Source organism: Mixophyes fleayi, chromosome 1 (assembly GCF_038048845.1).
Source record: "Mixophyes fleayi isolate aMixFle1 chromosome 1, aMixFle1.hap1, whole genome shotgun sequence".
Taxonomy (NCBI): Eukaryota; Metazoa; Chordata; class Amphibia; order Anura; family Limnodynastidae; genus Mixophyes; species Mixophyes fleayi.
This window is the reverse complement of record NC_134402.1, coordinates 24,535,626-24,555,369: the sequence shown is the minus strand read 5'-3', so window position 1 is coordinate 24,555,369 and position 19,744 is coordinate 24,535,626. Positions and strand designations below refer to the sequence as shown.

General features: G+C 42.9%; 1 protein-coding gene across 1 annotated transcript in view; it reads right to left on the bottom strand.

Moving 5' to 3' along the window:
* LOC142149904 (cystine/glutamate transporter-like) overlaps window positions 1-19,744 on the bottom strand; it is a 158,232-nt gene that overhangs the window by 136,754 nt on the left and 1,734 nt on the right. Inside the window, exon 2 of the mRNA XM_075205453.1 lies at window positions 8,218-8,344. Within this exon, the coding sequence (XP_075061554.1) occupies window positions 8,218-8,344 (127 nt within the window). The remainder of the gene's footprint in view (window positions 1-8,217; window positions 8,345-19,744) is intronic.

Sequence of the window (19,744 nt, the reverse complement as noted above, 5' to 3'; positions counted from 1 at the left end):
TGGGTTTAATATCCCTTTCAGGTAAATACACTAAACACTCCTGAAAATCTGCAAATAATAAAGCCTTATAATTTTTACAGAGTGTAGTATGAAAACTACCATTTATGAACATCATAACCTTATCCCAAAATCTAGCTATCCTTTTACAGAACCAGACATTATGCATCAACATTACCTCATCATGTCTACATTTAGGGCAACTTCCCGTTTCGGCAGATATCATATATTTCCTCTGATGTTGAGATATATATGCCCTATTAATCATTTTATAATGTATTTCTTGTAAATTGGTCGATGAAAGTATTTTATATGCTATATTTTTTAAAAGCTTTCTAGTCTGTAATCCACTTTCTCTCAGTGGAAGTCCCTTGGGAGGCATGGTGGCTAAGTGGTTAGCACTTCCAGGGCTGACAAGAGGAATTCAGGGCCCGGGTACAACAAATTCATGGGGCCCCCCCTCATAGTCGAGTAAGCCCAAAATTTTTTTTTGAGTATATGGTCATACATTCAGGGGCGTGGCTAGCCAAACGGAGGTGTAAAATTTTTGGGAGGTGTGGTCATGCATTTGGGGGCGTGGCAAACGTGTCATTGGGGCATGGCTAACATCAAAACCACTAGCCTCTCAATTCGCCGCAGCGTCACATATGTTCAAGCACTCCTGACTTTCAGGACATCTACCACCACAGTGTAGTATACAAACAATGCAGTGTGTATACAAACAGTTCAGTCTTGGCCTACACCTTACATTGGGCACAACATTCACCAAACATTGGTACTGTCCCTACTAGAATCACAACATTTCACACACTGTGCTGCTCTCTCCTACCTGTTCTTCTCACTTTCTCCACCTGTGGCTGCTGGTTTCTTTAGTTGTGGCTTGTCCGGATCCAGAAATGTTGAAGGGCCTATTTTGAAAAAAAAATGGCTACATTTAGAAAATTACAGCCAGCCCCGGCGTTAAATCAATAGCACCCACGATTAATAATTAGGCCTTCCTCCAGCCCCAACATTAAAATAATACTATTCACATTTAATAAATAAACCTATTTCCCTTACTGCAAACAGCCCCAGCAATACCTATTTCCCGCAACCATCACTGCCATTAAATAATTCATAGTCACATTTAATAAATAGACCTCATTCTCCCTAAACTCACCCCAACATTCAATAGCCCCCAAACCACCCCATCTTAAATTAATAGTCCCCACCATCACCCTACAAGCAAAATAGCACCCATTAATAATCCACCACCTACCTCACACTCACTACATTGCAACAAGCCCCCTGTGCTGTCACACACACAATACTGTGCCCCTTCTTCACAACTACACTGTGCCCCCTTATGCTCATGCTGCGCCCTCCATGCTGCCTTCCCTCCTTCTTTTTCCCTCTGTGCCTCTCTCCCACTTTTTTTATTCCTCTGTGCCTCTCTCCCACTTTTTTTTCTCCTCTGTTCCTCTCTCCCACTTTTTTTTCCTACTCTGTTCCTCTCTCCCACTTTTTTTTCCTCCTCTGTTCCTCTCTCCCACTTTTTTTCCCTCCTCTGTTCCTCTCTCCCAAAATTTTTTTTATTCCTCTGTGGCTCTCTCCTTTTTTTCCTCCTCTGTTCCTCTCTCCCACTTTTTTTTCCACCTCTGTTCCTCTCTCCCACTTTTTTTCCCCTCCTCTGTTCCTCTCTCCCACTTTTTTTCCCCTCCTCTGTTCCTCTCTGCCACTTTTTTTCCCTCCTCTGGTTCTTTCTACCACTTTTTTTTTTTTATTACTCTGTGGCTCTCTCCTTTTTTTCCTCCTCTGTTCCTCTCTCCCACTTTTTTTCCTCCTCTGTTCCTCTCTCCCACTTTTTCTTCCTCCTCTGTTCCTCTCTCCCACTTTTTTTCCTCCTCTGTTCCTCTCTTCCACTTTTTTTTTCCACCTCTGTTCCTCTCTCCCACTTTTTTCCCCTCCTCTGTTCCTCTCTGCCACTTTTTTTCCCTTCTCTGGTTCTTTCTACCACTTTTTTTTATTACTCTGTGGCTCTCTCCTTTTTTTCCTCCTCTGTTCCTCTCTCCCACTTTTTTTCCTCCTCTGTTCCTCTCTCCCACTTTTTTTCCTCCTCTGTTCCTCTCTCCCACTTTTTTTTCCACCTCTGTTCCTCTCTCCCACTTTTTTTCCCCTCCTCTGTTCCTCTCTGCCACTTTTTTTCCCTCCTCTGGTTCTTTCTACCACTTTTTTTTTTTATTACTCTGTGGCTCTCTCCTTTTTTTCCTCCTCTGTTCCTCTCTCCCACTTTTTCTTCCTCCTCTGTTCCTCTCTCCCACTTTTTTTCCTCCTCTGTTCCTCTCTCCCACTTTTTTTTCCACCTCTGTTCCTCTCTCCCACTTTTTTTCCCCTCCTCTGTTCCTCTCTGCCACTTTTTTTCCCTCCTCTGGTTCTTTCTACCACTTTTTTTTTTTATTACTCTGTGGCTCTCTCCTTTTTTTCCTCCTCTGTTCCTCTCTCCCACTTTTTTTCCTCCTCTGTTCCTCTCTCCGACTTTTTCTTCCTCCTCTGTTCCTCTCTCCCACTTTTTTTCCTCCTCTGTTCCTCTCTCCCACTTTTTCTTCCTCCTCTGTTCCTCTCTCCCACTTTTTTTTCCTCCTCTGTTCCTCTCTCCCACTTTTTTTTCCTCCTCTGTTCCTCTCTCCCAAATTTTTTTTTATTCCTCTGTGGCTCTCTCCTTTTTTTTCCTCCTCTGTTCCTCTCTCCCACTTTTTTTTTTATTCCCCTGTGGCTCTCTCCTTTTTTTCCTCCTCTGTTTCTCTCTCCTCTTTCTTTATAGTACTGTCCCTCTCTGTTTTCCTCCCCTAGCCTCTCCGTTTCTTTACTTACCTTTTGTCAACTTCTTTCTTTTCTTTTCTTTTCTGCTCTTCTGTCTTCTCTTCTGTCTTCTTTCTTCATGCTGGCTGCGGTGCTCCTCACTGACTGACAGGCGTGACTTGATGACGTTACGCCCGGCAGTCAGTGTGAATGGAGAAGAGGAGAGGAGGGACACGGCGCCGCGCGATCACGTGAGTATTGTTGTTTTTTTATCAGCTCCCAAGAAACCCAAGACCCCCCGCGGGAAAAAAAATAAAAAAAGTAAAAAAAAAATATCGCAAAAGAGAAAATAAAAAAATAAAAAAAATAAATTAGCAGAGAGGGCCCGGCCCGGGCCCCCTGGCATGGCCGAGCCCGGGTAAAATGTACCCGCTCCCCCCCCCCGCTCGGCGGCCCTGAGCACTTCGGCCTCACATCACTGGGGTCGATTCCCAACCATGGCCTTATCTGTGAGGAGTTTGTATGTACTTCCAGTGTTTGTGTGGGTTTCTTCCCACAATCCAAAACATACTGGTAGCTTAATTGGCTGCTAACCCTAGTGTGTGTATTTTAGGGAATTTAGACTGTAAGACCCAATGGGACAGGGACTGATGGGAGTGCGTTCTCTGTACATCGCTGCGGAATTAGTGGCGCTATATAAATAAATGGTGGTGATGATGATGATTGTTCCATGCATAAATATGAATGTAGCAATTTCAACCGTATCAAAAAAACAAGAGGTTTTGAAATATTTGCTTATGCTATATACATACAGAGAGGTTTTCTGCAGAAGTGTCATCACTTTTCTTGTCTATTCAGTACCCCTGTTTGTACCTGCATATATGGAGAAATGCAATGAACTAACAACAAACGAGGGTGGGGGGGGGCGGTATTCTGATAAATGATTGTATGAGGCCAGGTTTAATTAAAAAGTCTACAACATTTATTTATAAAAATGCAGGTATACATAGTTCAGTTCCAGTAAAGAGGCCTGTTCATCCAATGAGGGTAAAACAAGAAGTGTATTTAATTTACACTTCTGAGAGTGCCCCATGCAAATTCTCTTCCCATTTGTGGACCAAGAAGTGAATGTGGTGTTCTAACAGGAAATAGGTGCAATGGGGATGAGTAGAATTAGAGGGTAATGTTAAATGATTCAGTTATTTTAATACTAACTATATCTTTGTGCAAGGCAAATGGATAAATGCCTGGTATACTTCTTTTATCTGTATATAGGTAACACCTTGTTGTTTATATTCATGTATGGTCTAATATTTCCTCATTTAAGTATCTAGCAAATGCATGAGTACCTTAATACCTAATTACCGACACCAATTCGGTTTTATTTTAATTTAGATGTGAATGTGCATGCTGGGTAAAGTATAAATATCACGCCAAAATCGTACATATTATGGGGCCTATTTATCATTGTTTGCATTTTTGCTCCATTAAGTGTTGCAGTGATGACTTAAAGCAATTTACCATTAAGGTCATGTCGGGACAGCGCATCTGATAAGATGAAAACTCTGATGAAAACTCTGGGTTCTGATCCGATGTCTTTACTGCACATACGTGACTTAGGACCGTGCATGTACAAGGGACAATTCTGGTAATCACTGCAGGGGAGCACACAAAGGGTGTCAGAGAGGGATCAGAAGAGCTCTCTCCTGTGATGATCTCCCTATAGGATTGTATGGCTATCTTCAGATGTCATCAGCCCTCAGGGTCAAGCTTTAAATAGTGAAACTTTTCAGAGCTTGATAAATTTAACCAGACCACAGTCCCCATTAAGAAATACGGGGACTGCTGTATTTTGTGATACTTTGCCTAATGCAGCAGATATCTCCTGCCTTAGACATTTGTTAACTTGCTACTCTACTTAAAAAAATGCCTAAATCATGCAGATAATCATTTTAGCACAGTTTAAGGCTTGATAAATAGACCCCTATTACTTTATCACAATCCTCTTAATCGATTTAAACTTTTGCATTTTGCTCTTAAAATACTTGTTTGTGTCATAAGATGAAGGAGGCATCAGTACTGTCTTTATTACAGGAGTCACATTTGTACATTGTAATGTTTTTATATATTGCTATTTCTGCACACAATAAGCTTTCCTGCTTAAAAAGTGCATTTGATTAGGGTGAAATTGAAGTTATAGGACATAACCAGATCTCTGCCACCCTCGAACATGTGTAAAAAAACAGGCAAGTGGAAAAAGATTCCCCTAAATGATAAATGAGCACCCCCTAAAGGCATCATCTCTGTGAAACTCATTAAATATCTTGTTTTCATTTTTGCTTATTGGTGCAGAGTATGGAGTATTCACATTCACAAAAGCTCTGATTTTGGCTCGTCTGTCCTAAATCTCGGACCCCAAAAGGTGTGCAGCATACTGGAAAGAGTGTATGGCCTTGATATGGGTGTTGCTAGGCAGATTTTGGTGGAGTTTGGATGAATCAGTGACATTTTGGGGTAAATTGTGGGTAAGGTTATTTTGGCATGATTTAGCCTCTTAAGATGTTTGTAGATATGCACATTTAGCAGTAAACATCCAGTTTGCTCCACTACTCCCAACATATGGAGCAAAACTTTGCACTGCTGCAGTCACCTGATCTTCATGTATTAAGTCAAACAAAAATGACAGCGCAATGTTACAAAACAGCATTTTTACTCCAGGGCTGCATTTTGTCCACATTTGAGTCTCTTTCTGCTAACAGTGGTGTTAAAAAACCAACACAGATAAATATTTAAGACTGGCTATGTTTTTCAGCTTACTTCATTGACACTGTCTTGGTAACTTTAAGTGGGCTATAACTAGAGATGGGCGGGCTCGGTTCCCCGAGATTCAAATTCATCCGAATTCAGTCTATCTGAGTACCGAGCCGGTACTCTCCCGCCCGTTCGGATTCAAAATCGAGGCTAAACGTCATTGTGACGTATTAGTTTTTCTGGGCTCGGTTCTCGCGAGATTTGAAAAGCATAAATACCAGCCTCCATAGCAATCCATCGCCATTTGACAGAGGGAGAGAGCAGGGTTAGGTCACACTGGCTATATCAGCGCAGGGACAGAGCAGTAATTGGACACATTATTGTTTCTATTCAATACCATTATAATCTTAATACCAGTTGTTACAACAATAAGAGGTGAAGAGAGGAGGGTTTTTGTTCAGTTTCTGGCACTCCAAGTGCTTTTGGGGTGTCCCCCATTCTTTTGCAGAAATTTTTCTGGCTGTCAAAAAAGTCCTATTTGGCAGCAGTGTCTAAAAAATATATTTAGCACTCCCAAGTGCTTTTGGGGTGTCCCCCTTTCTTTTGCATACATTTTTCTGGCTGTCAAAAAAGTCCTATTTGGCAGCAGTGTCAAAAAAATATATTTAGCACTCTCAAGTGCTTTTGGGGTGTCCCCCATTCTTTTGCATAAATATGTCTGGCTGTCAAAAGTCCTGTTTGTCAGCAGTCTAAAAAAATAATATTTAGCACTCCAAGTGCTTTTGGGGTGTCCCCCATGGTTTTGCATAAATATTTCTGGCTGTCAAAAGTGCTGTTTGTCAGCAGTCTAAAAAAATATATTTAGCACTCCAAGTGCTTTTGGGGTGTCCCCCATTCTGTTGCATAAATTTTTCTGGCTGTCAAAAGTCATATTTGTCAGCAGTATCTAAAACAATTTGTAGCATTACAAGTGCTTTGGGCTCAGAATGGATTCAAAGCAGTCCACATATGAGCAGAATGAGCAACCAGGTTCTGTCACCAGTCCTGATGGTAGTGTTCCCAGTACGTCATCTGAGAAAGGTGATGTCAAACTACAGTCTTTTGAAATCTGTCAAAAAAGCACACCCCCAAAAAAATTTACCGTGTTGAAGCGAAAAAGAAGTGTAACTGAGGAAAAGTTAAGTGCCGATAAAAATACATTGCCAACATGCCATTCTACACATTCAGTGGCAAAGAGAGAATGAGGCCTTCACCTTTCTCTATTAGTGGCTGATCCAAAAATGTTACCGAGCCTACAAGTGGTGCACAACTACTGTTACGCGTCAAAGCCGAGCTGCAAGATAACAGTAAGGCATTAGAGGATAATGTTTGCTCTGAATCAGAAATGACACCAATCCCTGTGGAGAGTCTATTCCATAGTGGGATGTCTAATTGTGAGCATTCTGTTAGTGTACCCATAAAAAGGGGCCCTTTCAGCAGTTCTGCTGATGTGTACCTGAACAGCCCGAGTGTAGCCGCTGATACACAAATTGAGGATGCCACTTTGGAATTAGAAGAGGATGAGGGGGATATTTGTGTAGGCGACGAGGGCGCTAATGATGATGTTGATAATTATGATGCAGACAGATACCAAATTGCCTTTCTCAATTTCTATTTATATTCTAGATTATATAACGGCTGGATAGTTTTCTATTTTACTCCTAGTGGAGAGGGGATCTGATGCAGACAGATACAAAACTGGCATTGTCCATTTCTATTATAATTCTAAAGTCTATGCAGGCTGCTTTTCTTCTATTCAACTACAAGAGGAGGGTGGGGGGGGGGGTCATAGACAGCCACCAAACTACCATGGTCCATTTATTTTTTATATTGTTCAGTCTATGCAGGCTGCTTTTTTTCTATTCAACTACAAGTGGAGAGCGGGGGGGGGGGGGGGAGATCATAGACAGCCACCAAACTACTTTGGTCCATTTCTTTAGATATTTAACTATAAGTGTAGGGTGTAATATACACCCAAAGACGATGGCTGCATTGCCTAATAGGCTAAGATGGAGAGGAAGACAATCAGGTTTGTGTGCAGAATTAAGGACGGCCTACCAGGGATTAAACTGTTTTTGTTCATAATTATATAGCTTTACAGTTACATTACTTATTCAAGAAACAGGTGGAGCACTAAATTCGGTTATGCCCAAAAACATTGATTTTGAAACAAAATTGCAAAACAAAACCAAACAAAACCAAAACCAAAAACAAAACAAAACACGCAAGGCCAGTTTGGCAAAACCAAAACCAAAACCAAAACATGACGGTAATCCAGATCCAAAACCAAAACCAAAACACGGGGGTCAGTGAGCATCTCTAGCTATAACTGAATGTGCTCTAACTAATTTTAAGCTAATGACTCTATTATACCAAATCAGACTGCTGCTTATGCCAGTCACATCCTTTTTCTACTCTTGGTTGACAGTAGAAGTTACCATTTTGTATATTAGCATTGTGTTAATATTAATATTTTTTTACTTTGAAGGATCTGGGGATTTTTTGCTATTTGGGGTAGCTCTTGGTGTGGTTATATATGAAGGTGGGACTAAAAACATACAGCCTGTCTCAATGAATGATGCTTGTATAACACACAATATTACTTAACAATCAAACACAAAACAACAGAAAAAAAGCACATATGTTACTTACCGTATGGCAATCAGTTCTACCCACACTCTCAAAAATGCAGGTAAAGGGCCAAATGCCTCCAATATATAAATATAGGGGCCACCAGATCTTTTTATGGATGTTCCAAGTTCAGCAAAGCAAAGAGCACCTGTTGGACAATGGAAATAATCATATTAAATTATTTTGTCAAAATAATAATATAATATATTTAAAGAGTTCAATTTTCTATCATGTGTGTAATGGGCAGTACCCACTTAAATTCTCTTCAGTTTATATTATTTTCAGGTAAAAATTAATTTACATAACTTTTAACATGTTAAATATTATTTCAAAGTGACACAAATCTCTCTCACAAACTCCCTCTAAATTCAGAAAATGTAATCTGGCCAGATCAGACTATGTCGAGTGCATATTTACCAAGTTAGCAATATATGTAAACTGAAACAAAGCTTACATTCAAAATGAGCAATTGAAAACCCTTTGGCAAGCATAGTTCATATTTTTAAACTAAACTACTTCATGACCAAAGCAGGGTCAGAATATGGCATTGCCCGACCCCATAGCAAAATTTGGGGCATCGCTGCCCACGTTCAGTCTCTAAGAGACTGGACTCTGCTCTCCTGAGAAGCATATTGCAATACTGTATATTTATATAATTTAGGATTTGTTTAAGTAAACTTTGTGCTAAAGCAGATTTTTCCCTAAACTACTTTTAGATATTTCATGAGTATAATAAGGAGAACTGCTGATGTCACATTGAGTCTGCACAATACCACATCACATGGTTATCATCTGTGCAAGAGAAATTACTTACACAATAATTGACAAATTGTAAATATTAGAGATGCTCAGTCTCGGTTTCTCGAGAACCGAACACACCTTAACTTAGCATATCCGAGTACCGAGCAGAGCCGGCTCGGTACTTTCGCGCTTTTTCTGAATCGAAAATGAGGCAAAACGTCATTGTTCCCTAGTCGGATCTCGAATCGCGCGAGTTTTGAAATCTATAAATACGTTCCTCCATGGCGATCTAACGTCATTTGAAAGAGGGACACAGAAGGGGTAGCACAGTGTGTAGAGCAGTTGGGCAGCAACATAGATAGAATTGAAAGAGGAGGGGGTAGCAGTCTTCAACAAAGTCTACAGTGACATTCAGGAGCGCTCCATTGCTCCATTGCTAATTCTCATTGCAGAAAAATACAAATACTAGTGCTGGCAGGTTTGGTGTAATTCTGCAGCCACATTCTACTGTGTTGTATAGGTAACACACAAAGAGGAGAGCTCCATTGCTAATTCTCATTACTGAAAAATACAAATACTAGGCCTTGCAGGCTTATCTTCTGACTTTGCAGTCAAATTGTATAGTGTTATATAAGTTACACACAAAGAGGAGTGCTCCATTGCTAATTGTCATTGCTGAAATACAAATACTAGGGGTAGCAGGTTTGTCTTCTGAATTTGCAGTCAAATTGTATGGTGTTATATAGGTTACACACAAAGAGGAGTGCTCCATTGCTAAGAGTCATCGCTAAAATACAAATACAAGGGCTAGCAGGCTTGTCTTCTGAATTTGCAGTCAAATTGTACAGTGCTATATAGGTAACACACAAAGAGGAGAGCTCCATTGCTCCATTGCTAATTGTCATTGCTGAAATACAAATACTAGGGCTGGCAGGCTTTTTCTAAATCTGCAGTTACATTTTACTGTACCATAGCTCAATCAGAAACAGGAGAGGTGGCAGTGTTCAGTGCTGAAACAGAAATTGTAATAATAGCGCTGTCAGTGTTTTTAAAAGTCTCCAGTGACATTCTCCTGTGCCATAGCTTATACAGAAACAGGAGGGGTGGCATTGTTCTTGTCACTCTCCAGTCTCTGTCATAATGATACTAATCCCTCTACCTCATGTGCTAATGTCTATGTTCAAGTGCATAATGGTTTTAAGTCAGGGAATCAAAAATGTAAATTAAAAGCTTTTACCTTTTTTTTTTTTTTTTTTAAAAGATATTTTATTGAGTTTACAATACAAGCAAAAAAAAAAGGAAACAGGCAATACAAGTGGAAAAAAGCTGCAATGAAGTTTCCATGAAATATAAACAGCATATTGTTATCGATATGAAGAAGCAAAGATTAATTTGAGGGGAGTGGGAAGGAGGGGAAAGAGAGAGGGAAGGATAGGAGTAAGAGGGACAGGGGAAATCACTAGCCAAAGCGAAGAAAATAAAAGTATGGAGAAGATGGTGAACCATGACAGGGTTTAGAATTAATAGTTGAGGCTCAATGGCCTTAAAATGCAAGAGGGGAGGAGGCTCCATGGTGCTCGGTCCAAGGGGTCCAGACCTTGTCAAATTGGACAGGGGTGTGACGGAGAATACTAGTCATATACTCCATATGGTAAACTTGCCATGTACTGTAAATGACCGATGGCAGAGAAGGAGGACTCAGATTTTTCCAAGATAGAGCAATTTGGCATCTAGCAGCACTAAGTATATGTGTGATGAGTTTCTGAGTTGATTTTGATACCTTGGGAATAAAGCGCGGGAGCAAGGAATACGACAGAGATGGGGGAAGGGACATCAGAGATTAACCGATGGACCGACTTCCAGAAAGGAAGTAGTTTTGGACAGTGCCACCATATGTGAGACAGGGTACCCTCCCAACCGCATTGACGTCAGCATAGCGAAGAGGAGTCTGGGTATATCATGTGAAGACGGTGAGGGACCAGATACCAGCGGTAAAAAATCTTGCAACTGTTTTCGCTGATCCTGGTGCAAATAGAGGTCTTAGAAAGGTTCAGACGAATCTTAACCCATTCCCCAGGGGAGAGTGACTCCCCCATGTCCTCCTCCCACTTGAGCTCATGAGAATCTTTAGGGGTGCAATTATATTTTACCATGAGGCGGTAGAATGTGGAGATCAGGCCCTAAGAAGAGGAGCGAAGATTACAAAAAGAAACCAAGGGAGAAGTTAGATGTATGTCAGCGACTGTACGTCGAATAGAGTTATACAGATGTCGGAGTTGTAGGTATTCAAAGAAGCAGGACGAAGGGATACGAAATCGCTTTTAAATATCAGTAAAAGATGGAAAGATTGGCAATGGCCTGAGGTCGGAGAGGAAGTTGATGCCACAACGTGTCCAGTGAGAAAATTGAGTTGGGCGGAGTCCTGGGGGAAAGGCGGGATTATTCCAGAGAGGCGTCATGCGCCATGAGTTGGGGGCTAAATTATATGAGGAAACCGTATGAGTCCAAGATGCAAGTGAGAATGCTAGTGGAGGGGGGAGACGTGAGGAAGGAGGCCGATGCTGGGGCTTAAGCCAGAGAAGCAAGGAGGGAGAGATAGTGTCTGAGAGAGCGGATTCAATATCGACCCAAACTCGCTGTCCTGGAGGAGAGTGAAGGAGTACACACTGGGTGAGGTGAGTAGCACGATAGTATTTGAGAAAGTGAGGAACTCCCAAGCCTCCTTCTTGAATAGATTTGTGGAGAGTCTGCATACGAATTCTGGGCTTCCTGGCAGACCAAATAAATTTGGTGGCTATTTGTTGAAGGAGCTTAAAGGAGTTAGCAGGGATTTTGAGGGGTAAGGTCTGAAACAGGTATAAAAGTCGAGGGAGGATGTTCATTTTAAGGGAATTTATTCTGCCTGTCCAGGAGATAATGAGTTTATTCCACTTTAAAAGGTCAGCCTTAATGGCCGCAAATAAAGAGGGGAAGTTTGCAGCGTACAATTGATCGTAGAGTCTAGTGAGGTAGATCCCGAGGTATTTTAGTTTGTGGGGTTGCCATCTAAAATCAAAACTGGATTTGAGGGTTGATAGAAGAGTAGAGGGGATATTGAGGTCCAGGATTTCTGATTTGGAGGCATTGATTTTATAATTGGAGAGAGTGCCAAAGAGAGCAATGTCCTTGAGAAGATTTGGAAGGGATATGAGCGGGTTTGTGACTGACAAAAGGATATCGTCTGCGTATAGAGATATTTTATGTTCGGAGGAACCCACCCGAACACCGGAGATATCAGGATTACTACGGATTTTGCGAGCAAGGGGTTCGATCATAAGTGCGAAGATAAGTGGGGATAATGGGCATCCCTGTCGCGTGCCATTTCGGATTTCAAAGGGAGAGGACTGTAAGCCATTAGCGAGAACAGAAGCGGTCGGATTAAAGTATAGGGAGGCAATGCCCCGAAGGAAGGGGCCCTTCAGGCCCATGACCTCGAGAATCCGCTGCATATAAGGCCAAGCTACCCTATCAAAAGCCTTTTCCGCATCTAAGGCTATGAGTAGGGTGGGAATGTTGCGTGAGTTGGAGACGTAGGTCAGATCAATTGCACGCCGGGTGTTGTCTGATGCCTGACGACCCGGAATAAAGCCTACCTGATCAGGAAGAACAAGAGAGGTGATGACAGAGTTCAGGCGATTAGCGAGAAGTTTTGCAAACAATTTGAGGTTGACATTGAGCAGGGAAATAGGTCTATAATTTCCGCAGAGTTGAGGGTCGCGTCCAGGCTTGGGTATAACCACAATGTCTGCCCGAGTTGTAGCCTGATCAAACTTAGAGCCGAGGAGTATGGCATTGAAGAGCTCGAGAATCATGGGCATAAGAGAGTTGGAAAAAGTTTTGTAATACACGGCCGTGAAGCCGTCAGGGCCGGGAGCTGAAGTGTTTTTCAGTTCTTTAATGGTTTGAGCAATTTCGTCGGCGGTAAAAGGTACGTTAAGAAAATCAGATTGTGAAGTGGTAAGTGTGGGCAGGGCAATTGAGGATAAAAAATCATTAATTTTAGAGTGTAGAGATGTCGGGTCAGTAATTTGAGATGGGAGGTTATAAAGAGAAACGTAAAACTCTCTAAAGGTATCGGCTATTTGTTTGGGATCATAGGTGAGATCTCTAGTTTGGTTCTTGATAGAGTCAATGCGGTTGCGGGTACGTTTATCTCGTAGCTTCTGGGCTAGTAGTCTGCCCGCTCTATCACCCCTCTCGTAGAACTTCTGATGGAGCCAACCAAGGGTTTTGGCCGCCTTTTTGGAGAGAATTTGCTGTAATTGCCCGCGAAGAGCGATCAGCTTAAGTCGGGTCTTGCGTTTAGGAAAGCGCTCGTGTAGTGCCGTTAGAGCTGCGATTTGTGATTCGAGATCCACGATGCGTGCAAGTTCAGCTTTGCGGCGAGAGGCGGAGAGCTCAATAAGTGTGCCACGTATGGAGGCTTTATGTGCTTCCCAGAGAATGGAAGGCGAGATATCTGGTGAAGAGTTCAGAGAGATAAATTCCTTAATGGATTCGGAGATAGAGAAGATCTGATCGGGCTTTAGAAGTAGGGTGTCGTCCAGTCGCAATTTTGGGGGAGTAGAGCGCGGGCGGGGAAGGTGATTTCGAGCAGGACCAGAGCATGGTCCGACCAGCTAACCGGAAGGATATCGGAATCAACAAGCTGCTGAGTAGTGAAGCGATCTATGAGAATGAGATCAATGCGAGTGTGGATGTTGTGTGGGGCTGAATGATGAGTGTATTGCCTACCAGAGGGGTGAGCAAGGCGCCAAGCATCGTAGAAGTCGTAAGATTTGAGGAGAGATACCAAAGTTTTAGATTCTCGGTGAGCGGAGGCGTAGGAGGAGGAAACAGAGGAGCGATCCATCCCGGGGACCAGGGTGGAATTGAAATCGCCACCTACAATTATTTGACCTTGAGCTATGGTGGAAAGTTGTTCAAAAAATGCGAAAAAAAAGGCACCCTGCCCCACACTGGGAGCGTATAGAGACACTAGTGTGAGCTTAGCGCAACCTAGAAATCCAATCAATATTAGATATCTGCCTAAAGGGTCAGAGTATTGGGATTCCAATGAGAAAGGAGTGTTGCGATGTATGAGGATGGCAGTACCTCTTTGTTTAATATCAGAGGATGCATAGTAAGTATGAGGGTATGTCTTGCATGTCAATTGCGGGTGGGGAATGTTGAAGTGTGTTTCCTGTAAGAAAACGAGATCTGCCTTAAGGCGTTTAAGGCGCTGAAGAGCCATTGTGCGTTTGGTGGGAGAATTGAGGCCATTAGCATTGAGGGAGATAATTTTGAGAGTCATGGCGAGTCTGGGGGCTTGGAGCGAGTAGGAGGGCTAGTGAATAGGGACAGAAAGGGGATAGAAAAGGGAAAGTGGGAGACCATCTTCCCCGAAGGGAAGCCGGTCCGGAAAAGAAACGAAAGGTACAACATAGGTACCGGAAAAGGGGGGCAAGGCACGGACAGCCAAAAGTGGACGGAAAAGTTGACCACTAGAAGGTCATGGGAGCGGGACAGTAGGTCAAGCGAGGAACAGTGAGACTACCCTATGAGGAAAAATGAAATATTATACATGTAAACCAAACACGAAAAACAAAACAAAACAGGAAACTGAGTAAAAATCACCTTAGTGAAAACAGGTAGCTTATGCATTGTGTTGAATCTATAAAGAACATAGGAGTGGAACCGAACCATGTCAACGGCCACCTAGCGGCAATTGTGTGAAATCTAAATAGAAAACCGTTACATAGAAACGAAACCTCGCCGCTCAATGTCCGCCGAGACGGCAACCTCCATCGAGGGGAGAAATAACAAAAGGTATTCACAGCTTTTATATATATATATATCTAAATATATATATACATATATACACACATATATATACACATATACATACACCAAACAGTGGACAGGAATAAAACAGTATCATGTGTTATTGCAAATCTTAGGAAAACGAGATAAATAAGCAAATCAAAAAACGAAAAGAGTTAACATGGTTTCAACAGAGTGTAAAACATGTGTGATCACCTCCCAGGTTATGAAGTATCAACAGTAAGTTTGGTCAGAGGTCAAGCCATTCAGGGGGGAGCCGGTGAGAAAGGGCATATGGCCCACGAGTAGCCCACAGACAAATGGAGGAAGACTGAGTCTTAGGATCACCCCCATCAAGGCAGGACCCCGAGCAAATGTAAGCAGTGAGACATAGAATACACACTGAATATATTAAATCGAGAGTAACAAATAAAGAACAGCAGAATAAAGAACCTATAACTTAGCAATATTTACGTAGAGGACCATTCGGCTTGAGGAGGTCGTTTACGGGTCACTGCAGATGAGGTGGAGGATGAACCCGGGAGATCTGGGAGATTCAAAGTTTGTAACAGGTCCCGACCTTGTTCCGGGGTCTTGATTGAGTATGCATGGTTATCATGGGAGAAAAAAAGCTGGAAGGGGAACCCCCAGCGATATCGGATGCCAGCCGAGCGTAGGCGTTGGGTGATGTAGGCTAGGTCTCGACGTTTCTTCAATGTAATAGGAGAAAGGTCCTGGAAAAAGAGAGGGTTGGTCCCGGAGTAGGAAAAGTCTCGGAGGTCCCGAGCAGCGACGAGAATCTTTTCCTTGGTGGGGTAATAATGAAAGTGTATGATGACGTCTCTGGGTGGTTGAGAAGGCTGGGGCTTGGGTCGGAGAGCCCGATGTGCACGGTCTAAGCGGAAATCGTCAGAGGCTAGGTCTGGAACCAAAGAAGTGAATAGACCCTGCAAATATGGGGGTAGCTCCTCAGATGTGATTGACTCTGGAACATTCTTGAGCCTGATGTTGTTCCGTCGGGAGCGGTTTTCTTGATCCTCAAACTGTTCTTTGAGAGCGTCCAGGTCGGCCCAAATGGCTGTTATATCCTGGTCAGTTTGGGTCTGGAAGACACAGAGATCTGTAGTTGTTTTTTCCAGAGAGTCGGTGCGAACACCCAGGGCAGCGATTGAACAGGGCACCCGAGTGAAGCGGCAAGGGCGGATGCAGAGTCTGGCAGGGGGTGTAGGTGTCAGAGGTTCCCGCTGCCGTTAGCGTGATGTGCGGCAGCTATAGGGACGGGAGAGGCACCCAGTTGTAGCGGGGAAGTTCAGTGAGGCACTGGGCGTAATCAGGTGAGGGTGAGGGGTTAGGAAAGTGGGGTGAAAGCTTGTTTAGGGAAGAGCCAGCAGAGAAGACGTCCGTCCAGGATGGCCGCCAAGCCACGCCCCCAGCTTTTACCTTTTTAAAGAAAAAAAACCTCTCAAATAAAGCTGAAAGTTTATTGTAGAAAAACCTAAAATTGCCAAGATGCCATTCTACCCAAAATATTACCAAGCATACCAGCATCAGGAAGCTCCTTCTCTTAGCTAGATTTCAGCACCTGCCATCTACACTGTCATCATATTCACCCTCATTATTGTGTACATCTTCCTCAAACAATACTAATTCAGTCATGCTATAATACACCATCACAGAAGTCTGTGTACTTTGATGTGATTGACAATAATGGCCTTCCTCATGGAATTTGTAGTTCATTTTATGGCAGAGCTGTCACGATTTTTGGGCAATTCTTTTAAACCAGCCCAAATGTCAAAATGTTGTGCTGATTCATCTGCATCATCACTGGGTGTCTTGGGAAAGCTTAGTTTTTTTCCTAGAAGCAGTTGCCAGAGAAACTGAAGGAGGAGACGTCGTTACGTCATGCACCACTTAAGCAGTCAGCCTGCTGACCAGGAGCTCATTGCATCTCACTCGGTCACTTGACTCAAGCTAACTGTGTCTGCACTCTCTTCACAGGTGACTACTTCGCTGGACTAAAGTACATTCCCCCTCAAATTCTATTCTTCTTGCAGCTGCTGTATTCTCCTACATGCTGTTGCACAATCCTGAAAGTAACACTAAATATTTCGGGACACAGACAGCATCTCCTTGTCAGGCGCCGTCCTGTTTCTGCTTCTAAACGAACGCCTGTCTCCTTGCTGAATCGGTGTCCCACTGCCTAGAGATGCTTGCCATTTTATTCGCATGCATACGCCGAACTTGGCAAAAGTTACTTAGCAACATGACGCCGTTTTACATGTGCCATTAGTATACATGCGCAAGATTCCACGCTCCATCGCCCTGCGACTTGTCAGTGATTGGATGCGGTTTCCACGCCGATTTTCAGGCACCTATCAGAGATCTCTCCCCTCTATTTTAGGAACTCACTGAGGCCATTTGCTTGCCAGAGTATTTGGTCTTCAGCCTTGCTCCAGCGTTTGTTCCTGTGTTACTGTTTATTGGATTCTGACCACGGCTTGTTCCTGACTTCTCCTTTGGTTCCTGATACTGGCTTAGAGTGATATTTGGCATTGACCAGGCTTCCTGACCATTCTCCTGCTTCTGATTTGGCTATATCCGTTCCTCTGGTTTTGACTCGGCTTGCTGACTACTCTTCCATCCTGCTTCCTGGTGGACTGTCACCACTGCCTAAATCGTTACCTCGCCAGCTGACTGATACTGAGGGCCTCGACCTGCGCGTCCCTTGCAGCAAAGTCCATACCTCCTTGCAGGGGTTCCTGGTGAAAACCAGGGGCGTGTTAGACTCCGCACCTCAGTTCTCAGTAGCGCCAACTGCTGGCAGGTATCATCAACTCCACCTAGTGATTCTGACACTCTTGCAGAATCTGCTAAAAGTTCTGTACCACCAAGTTGATTGTGTGAGCAAAACAGGAAATGTGATGGAATTCCCCCCGCTGTAATGCTCTGACAATATTGGTGGCATTATCACAAATGACATATCCTCATGAGAGTCCAAGCAGGATAAGCCATGTTGAAATGACATCCCTTAGTTTTTAAAACAGGTTGTCAGCGGTATTACCTCTGACGTGCGCCTTGTCTCGTCTCTGGTAGCCACCTCTCACTCCCACCTTCAAGACTTCTCCCGTGCTGCTCCCCACTTATGGAATTCCCTACCACTCTCAATCAGACTTTCACCCAGCCTTCAAATCTTTAGATGCTCTTTGAAAACCAATCTCTTTTTTAGATGTGACCTTATCCTCGATAACACTATTCACACTAATGCACCCTTACAACTATACCAATCTCAACTATGAGCCACACTCACTCCTCTTGTTTTAGCTGTGCCCTCTTTGATTTAGAATGTAAGCTCTGTAATGTGCAGGGTCCTCCATACCCTTTGTTTTTATGTCTCCATTCATTTTGTCTGCCGTGTCTGTTCTTGTTTTACGTATGTCTTGTTTTGTGTATGTCCTTGTCTTCCCTACTATACGGCGCTTTGGAGCACTATGGTGCCTTCAAATCTATGATAATAATAATATGTCTCTTAGTGAAGCAGATGATACACAGAGTAGTCTGCCTCTGAAAAATGTGACCTACTTGGGTACAGCCTGCTGCTGTTCCTGCTAGTGAAGGTGAATCACAGACCCAGTGGGCTGTCACAGTCATAAAATCTTTAGTTTGCCCAGTTCCGCTTGTCTCCATATCTCTGGTTAAGTGTACAGTGGGTAGAATGGCATTTTGTAGCCCAATAATTTAATTTGTACGAACCTTCTGATAGAGGTGAGGACCACCTTTTCTAGTAAAATGGTGTTGTGATGGAATTTGGTAATGGGGACTTAAGACCTCAAGTAATTGTCTAACACCAGCTGCATTAATAGTGGATATTGGACGCTGATCTAATACTAGCATAGTCCCCATGGCGTCTGTTATCCGCTTTGCAACTGGGTGACAGCTTTCTTACTTTCTTCCTCTTGCAATGGATTGTTTAACAGTCAATTGTTGTAAACTACTAGTAGTCTTCTTCTGTGTTGAAGATCCACCCCCCAGCAGCCGCAGCAGCAGTGGGACTAACGCTCAATAATTATTCAGAGGAATCATGGTTAGTGGAGGAGTCATCTAGCCTTAGCAACTTGGATGTAGGACTAACCCCCATCACTTGTGAGGATATTGATGATGAAGGTGTTGGGGGTGTAGATTGCAGGTGCTGGCATCTAGATGAGAGAAGGGAGGTAGCTGATGCTGGACTGCTTGTTGTTATTTTTTAGCATAAGTTTCTGATTTTCCCAAGAGCTTTCAATGAACTCGCTTCAAATGGCTTAACATGGATAAGGATCCTAGATGGTTAAGGTCCCTACCTCTACTGACTGCGGCTTTAAAATGCTACAAATGGCTAAATAACTGTTGTCAGAATTTAGGTACAAATAATTCCACACATAAGAGGTGGATTTTTTGGTCTTATGCTCAGGCATGACAATTGCCTTCTTCTTATCACTGGCAAGAACAGCTGCAATCTTTTTTTGAAAGTGTATGAAAATAATATTGTGACCTGTAAGCTGGTCAAAATTGACTGCAAATGACTTGAAATTAGTGTTATTGAGGTTAATAATAATGTAGGATCAAAAAAAGAGCACAATTATGTGAATTTAGCATATTTTAGCAATTTTTCTAAAAAAATACAGATCCAAAACGAAAACCAAATCCCATGAGAGCGGTTTTGCCAAAACCAAAACACGAAGCTAATTAAGATCCAAAACCACTTCACAGGGGTCAATGAGCATCTCTAGTAAATATGATGCTCAGACATATGGTTGCAAACAGAATCAACAACTAAAGTGACAAGCGATGCCTTAAGCAGAACGCTTGTGCATGAGTCATTCACCTACCCATTCGGGGTTAAGTTTGCTGACATCTTCCAAGCAATAATATCCACAGTGAAGAAGCTCTGGTTAGGCCCATCTATTCTCCCCCCAGTGGTTTCTGGGTC